Source organism: Molossus molossus, unplaced genomic scaffold (assembly GCF_014108415.1).
Source record: "Molossus molossus isolate mMolMol1 unplaced genomic scaffold, mMolMol1.p scaffold_m16_p_4, whole genome shotgun sequence".
NCBI classification, from domain to species: domain Eukaryota; kingdom Metazoa; phylum Chordata; class Mammalia; order Chiroptera; family Molossidae; genus Molossus; species Molossus molossus.
The window spans coordinates 125423272-125438739 of NW_023425377.1; the positions used below are offsets into that span (position 1 = coordinate 125423272).

The 15468-nt window shown below is 53.5% G+C and overlaps 1 protein-coding gene across 2 annotated transcripts in view; it reads left to right on the plus strand.

Annotated features, from left to right (window-relative positions):
• The window catches only part of PRDM5 (PR/SET domain 5), a 100018-nt gene that overhangs the window by 25679 nt on the left and 58871 nt on the right, over positions 1–15468 (plus strand). For both annotated transcript variants that reach the window (XM_036240952.1, XM_036240953.1), the window contains exons 3-5: positions 273–395; positions 10996–11164; positions 13805–13979. In XM_036240952.1, coding sequence (XP_036096845.1) covers positions 273–395; positions 10996–11164; positions 13805–13979 — 467 coding nt within the window. The remainder of the gene's footprint in view (positions 1–272; positions 396–10995; positions 11165–13804; positions 13980–15468) is intronic.

Genomic DNA, 15468 nt, shown 5'->3' on the forward strand with positions numbered 1-15468 from the left:
ATAAGTAATCTTGACCGGAAGGGGGCTGTCAGCACAGGATGTTTCTGAGAGTTGATTGCAATTGTGAGTCACCTGGACGCCTGCCAAACACAACAGTAGGCTCAGTCGGTGCGTCTGTTTATGGGGAAGCGGGGGTGCTAATCCGGCATCCACTCAACACCTGTTAATAAGAAAGGTGTGCGCTTGCCCGAAAACGCCGCATTCCAACCTTGACGTGTGTCCAAAGGGCCGCCGCCGACCTCACAGTCACCTCGGGGGCTTCTGTGTTCCAGGTCCGTGGGAGCCAGGGGGAGGTCCTGTACATCTTGGATGCCACCAACCCGCGACACTCCAACTGGCTTCGCTTCGTTCACCAGGCACCGTCGCAGGAGCAAAAGAACTTGGCTGCCATTCAGGTGAGCTTGTTGGCGTCGCGTGTGCTAGGCTTGCTCTCTGTCACAGCTGCACCCCGTGTTTCCGGGGGCCTTCCCGTTGGCCTGCTCGGCCACAGGAACTAACTCATAGCAGCGCACACATCTCGGTGCGTCACCGTAGCAGGAAGGGCAGGACGGGCAGCACCTTGGCCTCCCCCGCTTCATGGCCACCCCGGAGGGGAAGGGTTCCGCCCTCTGATACTGTCCGTGGCAGGTCACGCTGTCAAGCACTGTTCATTCATTCCCTGAGTGTTTGCTGATACCTTTTTAATTTGATTGCTTATTTGGCTCATAGCACTATAGCCTGTGTCATTGTTTGCGAAAGGCCTTCTGGAGAAAGGTTCCTTGGGTTTATCCCCACAATCAGACTTTGGGCTTCTTAAGGAAAATGTGTTAGTCAGGGTTCCCCAGGGAGACAGAGCCCGTGGGGCCTCTGTTAGTCTGTCTGTCTAACTTCCTACCTACCTGGAGGGAGGGAGAGGCACAGAGAGAGTCACTGTACGGAAGTGGCTCAGGCGGGGGGGGAGGCCGGCAGGACCCCAGTCTGCAGAGCCGATGTCCCACTTTGAGTCCAGAGGTCACGGGCTGATCGAAACCCGGAGGGAACGGATGTCCTGCCTCACAGACTGTTAGGCCAGAAGAGCACATGCCCCAGTTGGGAGGTCGTCAACAGGGGACTTCTCTCTGCTTGGGGGTGGAGCACCGTTTTGTTCCATTCAGGCCTTCGACTGCTGGGACGAGGCCCACCCACACCATGGAGGGCAGTCTGCTTTACTGAAGCCCGTCTATTTAGATGTCAATCTCACGCGAAAATCGCCTCACAGAAACACCCAAAGGAACGTTAGGACAACGGTCTGGGCACCCGGTGGTCCAGCCAAGTTAACACAACATTAACCTTCCCCGGTGGGGCAGGTAGTGCTGCCAGGCTGGACATAACCTGGGAGTTGGACTTAGGTGATCCCTCGGCGGGAGTCCAAGGGAGAAGAGAAGTTTTCAGAGGGGCTCTGCTATTGGAAGCTGTTGGGCTAATGATGAAGAGAATGCAGAGGTGTCATCTTCTGCCCAGACATGGACGGGTCACATGGGAAAACCCAGTGCCTGGATTTTCAGCTGCGGAAGGGAGGAGAGAAAGAATCGGGGAGGTGACATTTCTTTGCGTATTCACCTTCTGCGATGTCCTGGACACTCGGTGTCCATCGTGGTATTGACGCCCCGAGAGCTTACTGTTTACAGAGCCTTATGCCACTATCACTCGGTTCCAAGCATCAAACCTGCAGAGGCGAGAGGAAGCAGATTGGGTGTTCAGGTGACCAGAGGCATGTGACCTGATGGCAGGGGCCACCACACCTGTTCAGTACAGATACGTACTGGCTAACCAAGGTGGTTGTCCAGTTATGTCTCTCTTTGTACGGAAAAATGAGAGAGGACTCTTTCTAGAGGGTTGGCTTGGACGGAAAACCGCATCTTTTGGCAGCCAGGTGTATTCAAACCGCTTTAAAATTATTTAGGGCGTGCGTTTGTCCAGTCAACCAGCCACCAATGTAGACAGAGCTTTTCTTAATTTGGAGACATTAATTTTTGTGTTTTTTTTTTTTTTTCAAGTATCTTACATGGTATTGTAGTTTCCGGAGGCAAACTGATCTCACGTGATCTCAGGTCATACTTTTAATTTATAGGTTCAGTCTGTGTTTCTTTGCAAATGTTTCTAACTTCAAAATTGCCTCTGGAACTCTGAAACTGACTTTGTGACCTGCTGTTTTGTAGGTGCTTTAATGCTGGTCTCAGGTGATATGAATTTTATTTCCCATGTAGCTGCTTCTCCTCTCTGCCTCGGTCATGACTTTAAGCTTTGCGAGTCCCTGTAGCTGAGTTCCCATCGTTCCTGTTTGTCCCGTCAGATGGGAGCTCTGTCCACTGCCCAGACTCTCGGGGTGTCAGGTGCTGGGCTTTGAATCCTGCTTCGGAGTCGCCCCGTCCTGCTGAGAGGGACCCTCTCGGGAGGGGCAGGCGTGGATTGATCTCCACCTTATTTCCTGCAGTTGCCCTCTTGATGCCTTGATTTTTAAATCCTCACCCAAGGATATTTTTCCGTTTATCTTCAGACACAGTGGAAAAGAGAGAGAGAGAGAGAGAGAGAGAGATCGACGTGATAGGGAGACATCGACGTGAGAGGGACACATCGACTGGTTCCTCCCACGTGACCTGGACCAGGGCCGGGCACAGAACCGCAACCGAGGTACCTGCCCTTGACCGGAATCGAACCCATGATTCTTTGGTCCGTGGGCCGACACTCTAACCGCTGAGCCAAACCGTCCAGGGCTCCCCCTCGATGCTTTATAAAACTTTCGTAATCTTGGCGCCTCGTACAGGTCTCTGTTTCTGAGCGGCCACAGTTCCCAGCCGCCTGGTTTCCACGTTTTCTCCGGACACCGGGCCGCACTTCTTCCTCCGCGGCGGTGCGTGTCCTTCCTGGCGGCCGACGGGCCTGCGCCGTCCGGGGGGTCCCTGCTCACCTGACGGTGAGGTGCGCAGACCCGAGCGGACCAGGCTGGCCCGAGGCTCGGGAGCTTCACACCGGGACTCAGTTAGAACACAGCTCCGAGGGCTGTCCGTGTGCTTGGTGCGGAAGGAAGGACACAACCTTCTTCCCATTTAACCCAGCTTGGCCTTTGCAAGAGGGGACAGATACACAGTGACCTGTTCCTGGCCGTGGAGCGAGGTGTGGCTCTGTCAGCTCCCCCGAGGTAACGTTCTTCCTACCTGAACAGTAGCTGGAGTAGCCGGTGGCTCAGAGCTCAAAATCCCATGTGTCCTGGGGGCAGAGAGTGTAACGTTTGGGTCACAGCGAGCGGACAGCCTGCCATGGGCGGGGCGGTCTCCCGGGGCCTGCGTCCCAGCAGCCCTGAGCTGGGAAGAGAAATCATAATGTTTCCTGCATCGCGTTATGAATCCCTTGCATTCCAAACTGCATCTGAAATTTGGGGTATTCAGGAAATTTTTTATTTGAGCCGTATACCCCGGGAGGAGAGTAAATGAGAACCATTTGTGGCTTTCTGGGTTGGAAATCGTCGATGCTTGGTCCAGTTTTTTTTTGGACACGGGATTAAGAATTTGAGGTCTGTTTTCGCCGAGGATTGGAGCTTCTTTTGGGAGACTCGATTATATTTTTAGTTCTGCGAGTGGTTTGACTTTGGAAAGTTTGCTTTGGACTGAGGATTGAAAGTGTCTGAATTACTGAAGAAGGGTCTGGTAGGCAAACGGCTCTTCCTACAGTCGCACGTTTCAGAATAATCCAGCGAACGGTTTGTTCAGACTTCTGAAGACTCTTCCCACATAGCCCGGAAAGTTCTGACGATGAGAGATGCAGCTTAAAATGAACCAAAGAACCCTTAGCTCCGTGAGCAATGGGTGGTTCTTACTAAATGCTAATTTTGCTACACTCAAGGGAAAAACATGGATAGGTAATATTTGAAAAAATATTTGACCTCGTGTTTTATAGGGTTATTGAATGTTCCTGATCTTTTGTGGTAGAAAACTACTTGTTTAAATACAGAATTAAGTCACTACTTGGAAGTCGAAGGCCGGGGCGGGTCCCTCACGAGGGTGGGAGGGTCTGGGCCAGTGGAAGAGGCACGGGACCTTGAGTGGCTAGCCACACAGCTCCGCCCCATTTCTGAGCTCAGCGTGGATCCCCGTTACCAGGAGACAATGTGGTCACTTAGTATTTGCTCCCAGCTCTGCCTCATGTGAGAACCGACACAAGCAGTTTCCAGAACCTTCTCTGGGGACCTTTCAACATGGCAGAGTTGGGGGACCAAGCGAGTCTCCAAGCAGAGCTGCAGTTTGGATGCCACTGAGCACGGACAGGACTCTGTGCCTTGTCCTCCTCCCCCAGGCCCACGGGCGTGTCATGGTGTCCGTGCAGACGTCGGAGCCGTGGCACCGGCCACGCGGCCAAGCAAGCGGCCCGCAAACAGAAGAGTCAGAATGGCCCATGTTCTGTCTCCTCTGATCCGGTTTCTCTTGTTTGCTTCTTATCAGATTTACGCAAGTAAGTGTCTCCAGTATCTTCTAGACTTTTATAGACGAGTAAGGTCAACTGTCTGACAATTTTCTGTAGTCACACCATGAAAACATCAGGTGGCAGCTTGCAGCTCTGTGTTTTGCTGCGTTGCCTTCCGGGGGGGTGTGGATTTGCCTTTCAGTGGGGAGACTTTCGAGTAGAATGACCAGCACCTGGTCCTGTGAGGGCTGAAACACCAGCCCAGCCGTGGTCACGCGATCGTGCGGGGAGCAGGGGACTTCATTCCCGATCCGTTTATTTCCATTTGGGCCGTCTGTAGTTGACTGGCAGGGTAGGCGATGTCTCCGTGGTTTATAGCAACACAGATTTACTTCTCGTGTGCACAGCCTGGCTGCTGGGGGCCGCCTGCCCCACCGCTCGGTCCACGTGGTGTCTGAAGGAAGGACTTGCATTTTCCTGGCGGAGGGGAAGCCAGCAAGGGCCCAGCCATGTGATGACCCAAAGCCTCTGCTTGGACATGGTTCACTTTGCTCAAAATCATGTGGGTCAGTGCACGTCACCCCGTGAAACCTGATCTGTGCACCCCCGGGCAGCTGAGGGGTGTCCCTACAGGGGGGCGAGCATGGGGACGCCGTGATGGATGACCGTGTGTGTCATCTTACAGTGCTTTGGTTTCAGGGTTAGGTTAATGTTAACAGGTCGACATAGATCGTGCTGTGGAAACCCTTGTTTTCCCTGGTGGTTACAGCTTCGTCCACCGAGGTCTCGACAAATGCCACCGAGTTACAGGCTGAGGCAGAGGAAGGGTTTTTGTAAAGAAGGCCTCAGGGAAAGGTTATTAAATAGGAAATTCGTACTTGTTTTCGTATTTTTCCTTTTTTTTTTTTTTTATCCTCACCCGAGGACATTTTTCCACTTTTTGTTCAGATAGAGTGGGAGGGAGAGAGAGGGAGAGAGAGAGAGAGAAACATCGATGTGAAAGGGACACATCGAGTGGCTGCCACCCACACGACCAACCAGGGCCGGGGACAAACTGCAACCGAGGTACATGCCCTTAGCAGGAACCGAACCCGGGCCTCTCCGGACCGCAGGTGGACGCTCTAACCGCTGAGCCAAACCGGCCAGGGCTCGTATTTTTTCTTATCTCCACCTTCATTGGTTGTCTCCTCCTTCTATTGATTACTGAGTAGGAGTCCACCCCCCCGCCCACACTGGGCTAGATTGTGTAAATGCACAAGCCGGCACTTGTTCCGAGGACGGCCCTGTGTGTCGCTGTGCCCTAGTCCTTCGAGGTGGGCAGGCTGGGTTCCCAGTGCTCTGCCTTTTCAGTGCAGTGCATTGTGTCGGCCACAGTCGGGGTTGTCCTGACGCCGTCCACACGCGGCCAGCGGCCAGCCGACAAGTAAACCAAACCCAGGGGAAGTCCCGGACAGGCGCAGCTGAAACACCACCTCACCCGAGGCCTCCCTGGAGTTCTCTGCGTCTGCACCCGAAGGAGGTCAGAGCTTCCTTCAGAACAAGAGGCTTTTACTTTTGGCTCTTTCGAAACAGCAGGACGGAGCCTCAGATGCCTGCGTGCGTGAAACCTGTGTCCGCGCGGCTTGGCGGTTAGGAAGGGACGGGGGCAGGGGCACGTTGCCGGAGAAAAGCCGCGGTCTGTAAGTGAGGCCGACGTGGGGGTGGGAGAGGACTTGAAAAGCAGGTGCATCTCGCAGAGACCCAGGGTCGGAGCTTTGAGACGTGCGAGCACCAGGAAGAACCGGGCGGGAAGGCACGGCCAGTTCCGGGGCCCTGCCGGCTGCCGGCGCAGAAGCCGTCAGGGTAACGGAATCCTGTCGAGGGGCTCACGCTGTTCTGTGTCGCTCTCAGGGAGGCCCCACCCTACAAGGCTGTGCAGCCCAACTTTCCTTTAACACCCTAGTTGAATGTTCCCCTCGATTCCTTACCACTGTGCCTTTCAGTGGGGCGAGGCCTGACCAGTGACCACGTCGGCCGTGTGTCTTGTCCCTTAGAGTCTCCGCGGCCGCACTGTGATAGCTCTGGGAGGGGTGAGCTGACCCAGGACTCGTCATGTCACAGACGAAATGAGAGTTTCAGGGATGATGAGGGACTGGCTCAGGACGACAGAGCCCAGAGCCGTCCTCCGCATCCACGGAGCCGCCTCCTCGTGTCTGCCGCGGACCAGTAGCTACGCTGAGAACGTGTTCATGTCAGATGTCGATGGTCCACAGAATGTGATTTCCTCCTGTGCACGAGACTGAGGCAACATAGTTAATAGTAGGTTCTGAGCCCAGTGTCTGACGGAAAAGGGAAAATTACTTTCTGAGTCACTGAGAAGTAAACAGAAAGGATACAAAATTAGATGGAGACAAATTCCCTTCAGGGCATACATGCAGTGGGTCGTTTTAGGCTCACCGGGAACACGCGTTACCCAGTAGGACAAACGCACTGCGTGGACTGAGTCTCCTTCCTTCTGACGCAGCGGCACCAGCCGCCCTCCGTCCCGGGCCATCCTGACTGTCCGTCCGCTCTGAACCTCCCCTTGCCGCCAGACCCTGTTGCTCACCATCCGCTCTCTGCCTGCGCCCACCCGGCATCCTTTGTCTGTTCTGTGTCCTGAGGTAGGCACCGCTGACCCCTGTAAAGGTGAGGTGCGTGGGCTGGGAGAGGCTAAGCTAGCCTTTCATGAGGACACGTAGCCGGTCGGCTGTGCCCGGGGCGCCCGCGCGGAGTCTCTCTGCCTCCAAAGTGGAGCGTGTCTGCCGATGGCCTGGCATTTCCCTCCCTCCCTGGCAAGGTTGCTATGGCCACGTGATGACACATGAACGGCTTGAGAAAACCGCCAAGTGCTCCATCATGTGCGGGACCGTCATCTCTTCTACGGGGCCGTGTCCGCGTCTCAGGAATGGGCAGTGAGGTCAGGCACACGTCGGCCGAGGGGCGTTCTCGCTTCTGCTTCACGGATGAGGAAACCGAGGCCACTATGACGAGGAAGATGTCCACACAGCTGGTCCCTGCTCTGGGCCAAGCCCACTCTGGGCACCTCTCTCTGTCCCTCCCAGGCCGGGTTCCTGCTCCCACGTACGGGCGTCCGTTGCCCGTGGACTGAGCCCCGTGATGGCCCTTCCCAACCAGTCTGCTCGGCCCTGGCGCGGGGCGGCTGGGTTACTGGTGTGGGATGAGAGAGTGATGTGGATGAGCACGTTGTATTTAAGACGATTTGCATGACGTTAGCCACTCAGAACGGGTTCCAGTTGACGACAGCTGTATTTGCCCGGCACCTCTTCTGTACTTGTGCGGCAGAGGCGGTCACGGTGGTGCGCACGCCTTTCGGTGGCCCTGCCTCGGGGAACGCTCTCGTGGCCGCTGAGGATTTCATCGTCTGTGACGTCACCAACACGATGCGTCTCATAACACCTCAGCCACCACCGTCTTCCCAGCTGCTTCCAAATAAACAGATCAGAAGTCTACTGTGCTTTTTTTCTTAAACAATTTTTTTTTTATTCTCACCCGAGGACATTGTTCGATATTTTGTTCAGATAGACTGGGAGGGAGAGAGAGAAACATCGATGTGAAGGGGGCACATTGAGTAGTTGCCGCCCGCACAACCCAATCGGGGCTGGGGACAAACTGCAACCGAGGTACGTGCCCTTAGCGGGAACCGAACCTGGGTCTCTCTGGACCGCAGGTTAACGCTCTACCGCTGTGCCAAACCGGCCAGGGCTTCTTAAACAATTTTTATTTGTATTTATTTATTTATTATTTTAATCCTCACCCGAGGATATTTTTCAATATTTTATTCAGATAGAGCGGGAGAGAGAGAGAGAGAGAAACATCGACATGAAAGGGACACAGATAGAGCGGGAGAGAGAGAGAGAAACATCGACGTGAAAGGGACACATCGAGTGGTTGCCACCCACACAACCCAACCAGGGCCGGGGACAAACTGCAACCTAATTTACGTGCCCTTAGCGGAAACTGAACCCGGGTCTCTCCAGACCGCAGGCCGACGCTCTAACCGCTGAGCCATACTGGCCAGGGCTTCTTTAACAATTTTTATTTTTTAAAACTCTCCCCCTCTCCCTTCTTCTCTCTCTAAAATCAATAAAGAAAAAATATAAAGACACAAAAAATAAAAACAAAGTGCATTTGCGGATCCAAACATTAGAATGGCCACCCCGGCTTGAGCACCAGGTTGCAAGTGGCTAAGGACAGCAGGGACTTGATGCTGAGCCTGAGCGTGGCGTCAACACACCTGGCTCCTTCCTGCCAAAGGGCGGGAGAGGGGCCGGGAGGCGCCTGCAGGTGCGCAGAGCCCCCTGGAGAGCTCCGGCATCAGGACTCTGCTTCCCCCACGGGGGCCCTGAAGAAGGAGACGATACAAGGCAGAGTTCTCGGGGGATTAAATCAGTTCAGGGAGCCAGGGGAGCGTTCGAAGAGGCTACTTCTTACACTGATTCAGGTCGCTCACGAAAAGGAAGAGGCTGTTGGTCTGGGCAGCAGTAGGACTTAAACGAAATAAACAGACATCTAGATCGTCCCCTTAAGAGACCAGACCGGAGTCCTAGCCGTAGGACGTTCCTCCCATCACCGAGTTTGTGGCACAGAGATAAACCTGCCGTTGGTTCTTGTAGCCTGGAGTGCTGGCATTGCCCTTACTAAAGGGAAGTTGTAACTGCTGTGCTACAATCTTCTTGTGTTGTAGAGTGTTGTAGAGCCCCGCACAGGCATGCCGGGGCTTGTGGGTACCTCCAGCTAATGTGTCATGTCTTAAAATGTAAAAAATTGCTCTCTTTTCCTGGCACTGTGAAGGCCATCTCAACATTAGTGATGCACACGTAAGGGAGACATTTCAATGAACTTTCTTGGATCTTGACGAGATAAGCACTAGGATTGATGATTGTGTTCTGAAATCTTCAGTAGCTGCAGATTGCTTTGGGGACCACACCCTGGGAGGCCCTGCTTCCCAGTTCATTGAAAAAGGGACCCCTCCGTGGGCTGAGCTGCAACACCGTGTTTTGTTTGTTTTTATTGCACCAAGAGTAACATTTGTATGGACGTCCAGTCACTGTTCTTAATTGGACATGCTTCCGATGTTTCCGGAGGTATGAATTCAAAACCTCCCTTTGTCTCAGTGTTAGGGGAACCTCCTTTAATTAACTGAAGCCAGCGGTCAGACTTGCTTCTGGGCTTTGACCATCTGAATCGAGCCTCCCTGTGTGGTGTCCGATGACTCTGACCATCACTTGTCTCTTCCGGGGCGCTTTCTATAGACATTGTTTTCAAAATTACACAGTAAGGTGTTCGTGGGGGAAATATCTAAAAGAGTGTTGACTACAGACTGCCCTTCTGCCGACAGAGAACCGTAAACACTCCGATGCGTATTTTCCCAGTGTTTCCCGGGGGCTGCGCTTGTGTGTACATACATGCATACGGACATACCGACACACAGTCCTCCCGCCGGCCCTCCCCGCCTCCTGAGATGAGACTGGAGGGCTGGGATGTCACCAAGGGGGAGAGAGCCCGCTCTGGCTGTGCTTCATTGCGTTTCCCTCCTGGTGAGCGTGTTGCCCTGCCCCTCCGCCCCTCCGCCCGCCACCAAGGTTCAGGAAATTCAGCCTGTGCTTTGCCTCTCTCCTCGGCAGCCCCGCCGGGAGCCCACCCAGAACAAATCCCTGAGCCTGTACACGTGCTGGGTGCTTCTCGAGGGGACGGAGCAGCGGCTGGCTCTGTGTTGCAGCTGATTCCTCGGGTGACCTCTCCCGGGGTCCCCTGGGGAAGAAGCTTCTCCGCAGCCTCCCTCGTCTCTGTCCGTGAGGGGGCGGGATTCCTCCTGCGGTAGTTATCTGTCATTGCAGCCCCATCTGGTTTCCATCTTCTGGAATTTTCTGAGAGGCCTTGGTGTGTCCACGGAACTTGTTTTCTCCTTCCTTCCGTCGCTGGGGTGGGGTTTCAGTGCCGCGATGATTCAGCCGATGCTTCGAGCCGCCCAGGTGCCTGGTCTCTTCTGTTTCTGGTCCAGCATTTTGGAAATTCGTCCCAGGCTCGTCATTTGCGGTTCCTTGGGTTTGTGTGGAAACCTGACCGTTTATTTTTCTCCCAGCGCTGCGTTCAGTGTTATTCAAAATGACATCATTTCCGTCGCATTGCTCTCTGGGTGCAGGAATGACACCATCGCTCACCAAAGTGCTTTCTGCTGCATTCATGGGCCTCACAAGGTGGCCTGCGGAAGGCCAGTTAATGATGCAAAATTCACTTTTAGAAGTTTAAATAATTATCCCTCTTTTATTTGGTATGTCTAGATGTCACTGTCTATAATATACATTTGTGCTTTATTTGAAGCTGCCTGAATAGTATGTTTCCATTTCAGTACCCAGATGATCTGGACGCATAGAAAGAGTAACAGTAACTTTTTAAAGGTGCATGGTCCTTAGTGTTTCTTAAAGTGATTTAATTGTTATCAGAAGTAAATGAATGGTTCGGCAGTTATTATTATTATTATTATTATTGAGATAGATTTGTCATTCAACACCGTATTTTTTTAAAATTTTGCCTCAGGAAGGAGAAAATATTTTCTATCTGGCAGTTGAAGACATAGAAACAGACACCGAGCTGCTGATCGGGTACCTGGACAGTGACATGGAGGCCGAGGAGGACGAGCAGGAGGGCCTGACGGCGACCCCGGAGGGGGAGAGCCATCAGGGAGAGTCCACACCTGGCCACACAGGTACCTCTCTCATCGGCGCCTGAGCGAACAGAGGTGGAGGGGAACCGGACTGTGGTGAATCACAGCTGCGTTTCTAGGGTTTTCGCAACATGAAGTTAGTTTCGTGGACACTGCTCTCAGAGGGTGTCCAGCTGGGGACCCACCTTTCTCCGGGCGGGAGGAGGACGCTGGCCTGGGGGGAGGTGTGCCCTGCATCCCTGCCGGGTCCCAGATCTGCCCGCTCTCGTGGGGACTGGGTTGAGCAGGAGGGAGGACTTCCCCAGCCCTGCGTCTGCCTTGCGACCCGGCGAGCCACCGCCTCTGAGACCCGGCTGTGTCACGGCACGTGGGAGGCCAGGCGCTCAGGTGTGCAGGGGCAAACGGCTGTTCCCGGGCCCTACTCTCGCTTGAGCTTCTCTGAGAACCTGAGCAGCGGGAAGTCTTCCTTGGCTCTGACCGCAGAGCCTGCAGGGTCGCTGGTTGTCCCAGCGGCAGTGACCAGAGGTCAGACTGCGAGCCTCCTGCAGTCCCGGAGACATATCGCTGGCCTGTCATGCGCAGTCATCACCGGGCCCTGACCCCGTCCTGGGCGTTTTCACTCCCGAGGGGGCTGGAGGGCGATATGAGGGTTACAGGTGTCAGCCCTGGGATGGGCTCGCCCCTTACGATGGAGTGTGTCTCCATTTGTTTAGCAAGGCCCTTTGTGAGGCGACACTGGGTTCTTTGGTCACTGTGGCAGCAATGGCTTTTGTATGAATTCTTGACGTCATCGGCTGAGAGAGGTCGAGTAGCCTCGGCCTGGCCACCCGATGCTCCCGTCTCTTACTTGAGTTGGACTCGCCACGGGGAGCCGAGGTCAGGCCGTCGGCTCTGCCTCTCAGACACGCACTGTGATTAAGGGGAATGTCACACCTATATGAGATGATGACCAGGTCACAGGCAGACCCATGGTGCTGTGTGGGTGTCGGATATTGAGCGATGGGAGTGATTTTTGTATTATTCTGTGTTTCCTTTTTAAATTTACTTTCTGTCTCCACTGTCCCCGGGGCATGTGGTGACGGAGTCCATCGTATAAACTTAGAATCTCCCGCTTGTCTCTTACCACCCCCATTTATTTTTAGTTAACAAAATAGTCATTTCCATGGTTTTTCTGGAAAGAATCAAACTTAACAGATTTTCAAACATATGAATTAGGTACTTAGAGCGTTGCTATTTTAATTGAGAATTTGGGGCTCTGTTTGCAAACACCAAACTCCAAACCACACCAACACAGCCGACCAACCAGCAAAACACACCACGGAAGCCGCCCGGATGTCTAGCGCTGAGGTTCGTTAAGTCAGTTATGGTGTCTTCACTTACATTTTCTTTATTTTTTACTTTTCTATGTTAAATGGAAAAAAAGAGAAACGTACGACATTGAGTATAGAGCGTGGCCATAGGTAACGTACGACATTGAGTATAGAGCGTGGCCATAGGTGTGGCTCTCCCTGGACTGTGCCTGAAATTGGATGGACGAGCCCGAGTCAGAAATGAATCGCAGTGCTTGTCTGTCCGTGATGGGATTATCGGGGATTTTTACTCTCTTCATGTTTTCTGCATTTTCTAAGTGTGTTCTCGTGTGATGACCAGAAATGGTCGGCACTGTAAACACGCACGCTGGAGGCGGGCAGAGCTGAGGCGGTCCGTGGGGACTGGCCGGGGGAGGGCAGGCCCACCTCACCTGCTGTCATGTCTGCCTGTGACCTGGTCATCATCCCATATAAGTGTGACATTCCCCTTAACCAGTCAGCATAGTTCCCTCAGCTGGGTCTGTCTCGTCCCAGCTAAGCGTGAACTCAGGATGACCCATGTCAGGGAGAATCTTTGGGGTCCAGCTCAGCCCCTGTAATACAGTAGCTCTTTGACGTGAACACTGAACATTGCAGGGAAAATTGCAAATTGGCTTTGTAATAATGTGGTAGAACACAGTGAAATGATTTTTTAAAAACCATGTATTTCTCTCTAGTAACACTTCCTATTGTTTTTCATGGGTAACACTATTATTATTCATAGAGATGATAAGAATCTACAATTCCCATACCATGAAACCCAATTAATATGATTTAAAAAAATTTTTTTTTTATCCTCACCTGAGGACACTTTCCCATATTTTGTTCATTCAGATAGAGTGGGAGGGAGAGAGAGAGAGAGAAACATCGACGTGAAGAAGGGACACATTGAGTGGCTGCCACCCGCATGACCCAACTAGGGCCGGGGACAAACTGCAACCGAGGTACATGCCCTTAGCAGGAACCGAACCCGGGTCTCTCTGGACCACAGGCCAACACTCTAACCGCTGAGCCAAACTGGCCAGGGCAATGTGATTTTTTATAAAATTTTTCTTTATTGATTTTAGGGAGAGGAAGGGAGAGGGAGAGAGAGAGAGAAACATCGATGAGAGAGAACATCGACTGGCCGCCTCCTGCTCGCCCCCCACTGGGGATCGGGCCCACAAGCTGGGCATGTGCCCTGACCAGGAATCGAACTGGCGACCTCTTGGGTCGACGCTCCACCACTGAGCCACACCCGCCAGATGCAATTAATGTGATTTTAAAATGAGGGGGGAACGGAGCAGTGCTCTGCATTTGCACCCCGTCAACCTGTGCCCTTGTGAATGTGCAGACGGCTTCGGCTGTGACGAGGGCCACGCCTGTCCCCAGTGCGAGTCCACCTTCACCAGCGAGGAGGTCCTGGCCGAGCACCTGCACACTCTGCACCGGACGCCCAGCGAGGAGAAGGAATCCAAGTGCAGGAGCTGCGGGAAGAGGTTCCCCGTCCGGCAGGCCCTGCAGAGACAGTGTGTACCCACAGCGTGTCCGCGGAGCTGGGGCCATACCCTTCCTCCTTGGGCTTCCGCCCCGTGTGTGAGACAGAGGGAGGGAGGGCGGGAGGGCGGGGTCATGGCCGCCACTCATCTCGCACAGTGTGGTGACTTTTGAAACATTCCGGTTACGAATGTAGCGAGTGAGCGTGGCGTTGGCGGGCCTGCCTGTGTCCGTTGCCTCTGGCCACGAGCGTGAGGCTCACTGGCTTGTGCGTCTGCCCTGGAGACGGCGCACGGGGTGTAGCTGGTGCGTTGGGGCGACGGGCCAAGCGTCGGTTGTCTGCATCCACGTTCCCGCTGAAATCCATACAAGAAACGTTCAGACAGGGAGAGCGTTCAGAGCGTAGTGAATTCGGAGCCCATGGGGAGACTGGTTGCTTCGCAGCCGCGGTGGAGGGATCCTCGAAAGGTGGTGGGTGAGGGTGTGGCCACGGGATGAAGGGAATGATCCCGCCCGTCGCTCCGCTCCCTGTGTCCCTTAATTTGTGTGGACGCACGTACAATTATTCCTTCACTGAGGCATTTTATAGGATCATGAATTATTAAAGGCAGGGACGTACACACATGTATTTGTAAACTTTTATTTTAACAGAATACCACTTCGCCTACGAGCGACACCTTTTTAACACAGGCTTTTTCAATCCATGTAAGTAAAATTCTGAAATGGGCTACGTCTCTTAGGAAGGCTATTGCCATGTGTTACACACACCCGCTTTGGCTCATGAAAGTTGAGATGAAAAATTTCTGCTCAAAGTTTAAAACTTAAATATGTTTAATTTTTATAATAACAAGAGGTTAGACATTTGGAAATTCTGCTCTAGGCTCTTAAAAAAAACACACACACACACAAGAAAAAAACAAAGGCTATACACTTTATTTTTTAAAAAATATTTTCCCTTTATTGATTTTTAGAGAGAGAGGAAGGGAGAGGGAGAGAGAGAGAGAGAGAGAAACATCGATGAGACAGAACATCGATTGGCTGCCTCCTGCATGCCCCCCACCAGGGATGAGGCCCACAACCTGGGCCTGGGCCCTGACTGGGGGTCAAACCGGCAACCTCTTGGTGTAGGGTCCACCCTCAACCACTGAGCCACACCGGCCGGGCAGGGCCACCCACTTAAGTAGACATTAGAACTGCATCCCACTCAGCTTTGATTGGAGTTAGCGTTACACGTTCTCCACCCAGGACACTTCTGTTGTGCTGGTCCTTCTGCTGGGTCAGCGACAGCCCAGACGGAACCACGCGAGATCACTCAACGCGCGTGACTCGGAGCCGCGGTCTGGCCGTGCGTTCTTGTCTGGGACGTGCCATTGTTGTTCCTCTTACTTCTGTTCCCCTCAGTGCTCTTCAGTGCCCGGCGAAAAGCGGTCTGAGGGACTCCTCCCGAAGGGTCCAGTGCTCCGCCTGTAATCCGCCCTTCAGCTCGGCGTCCAGGTGCGTCTCCGTGAGCAGGGCCGTGGG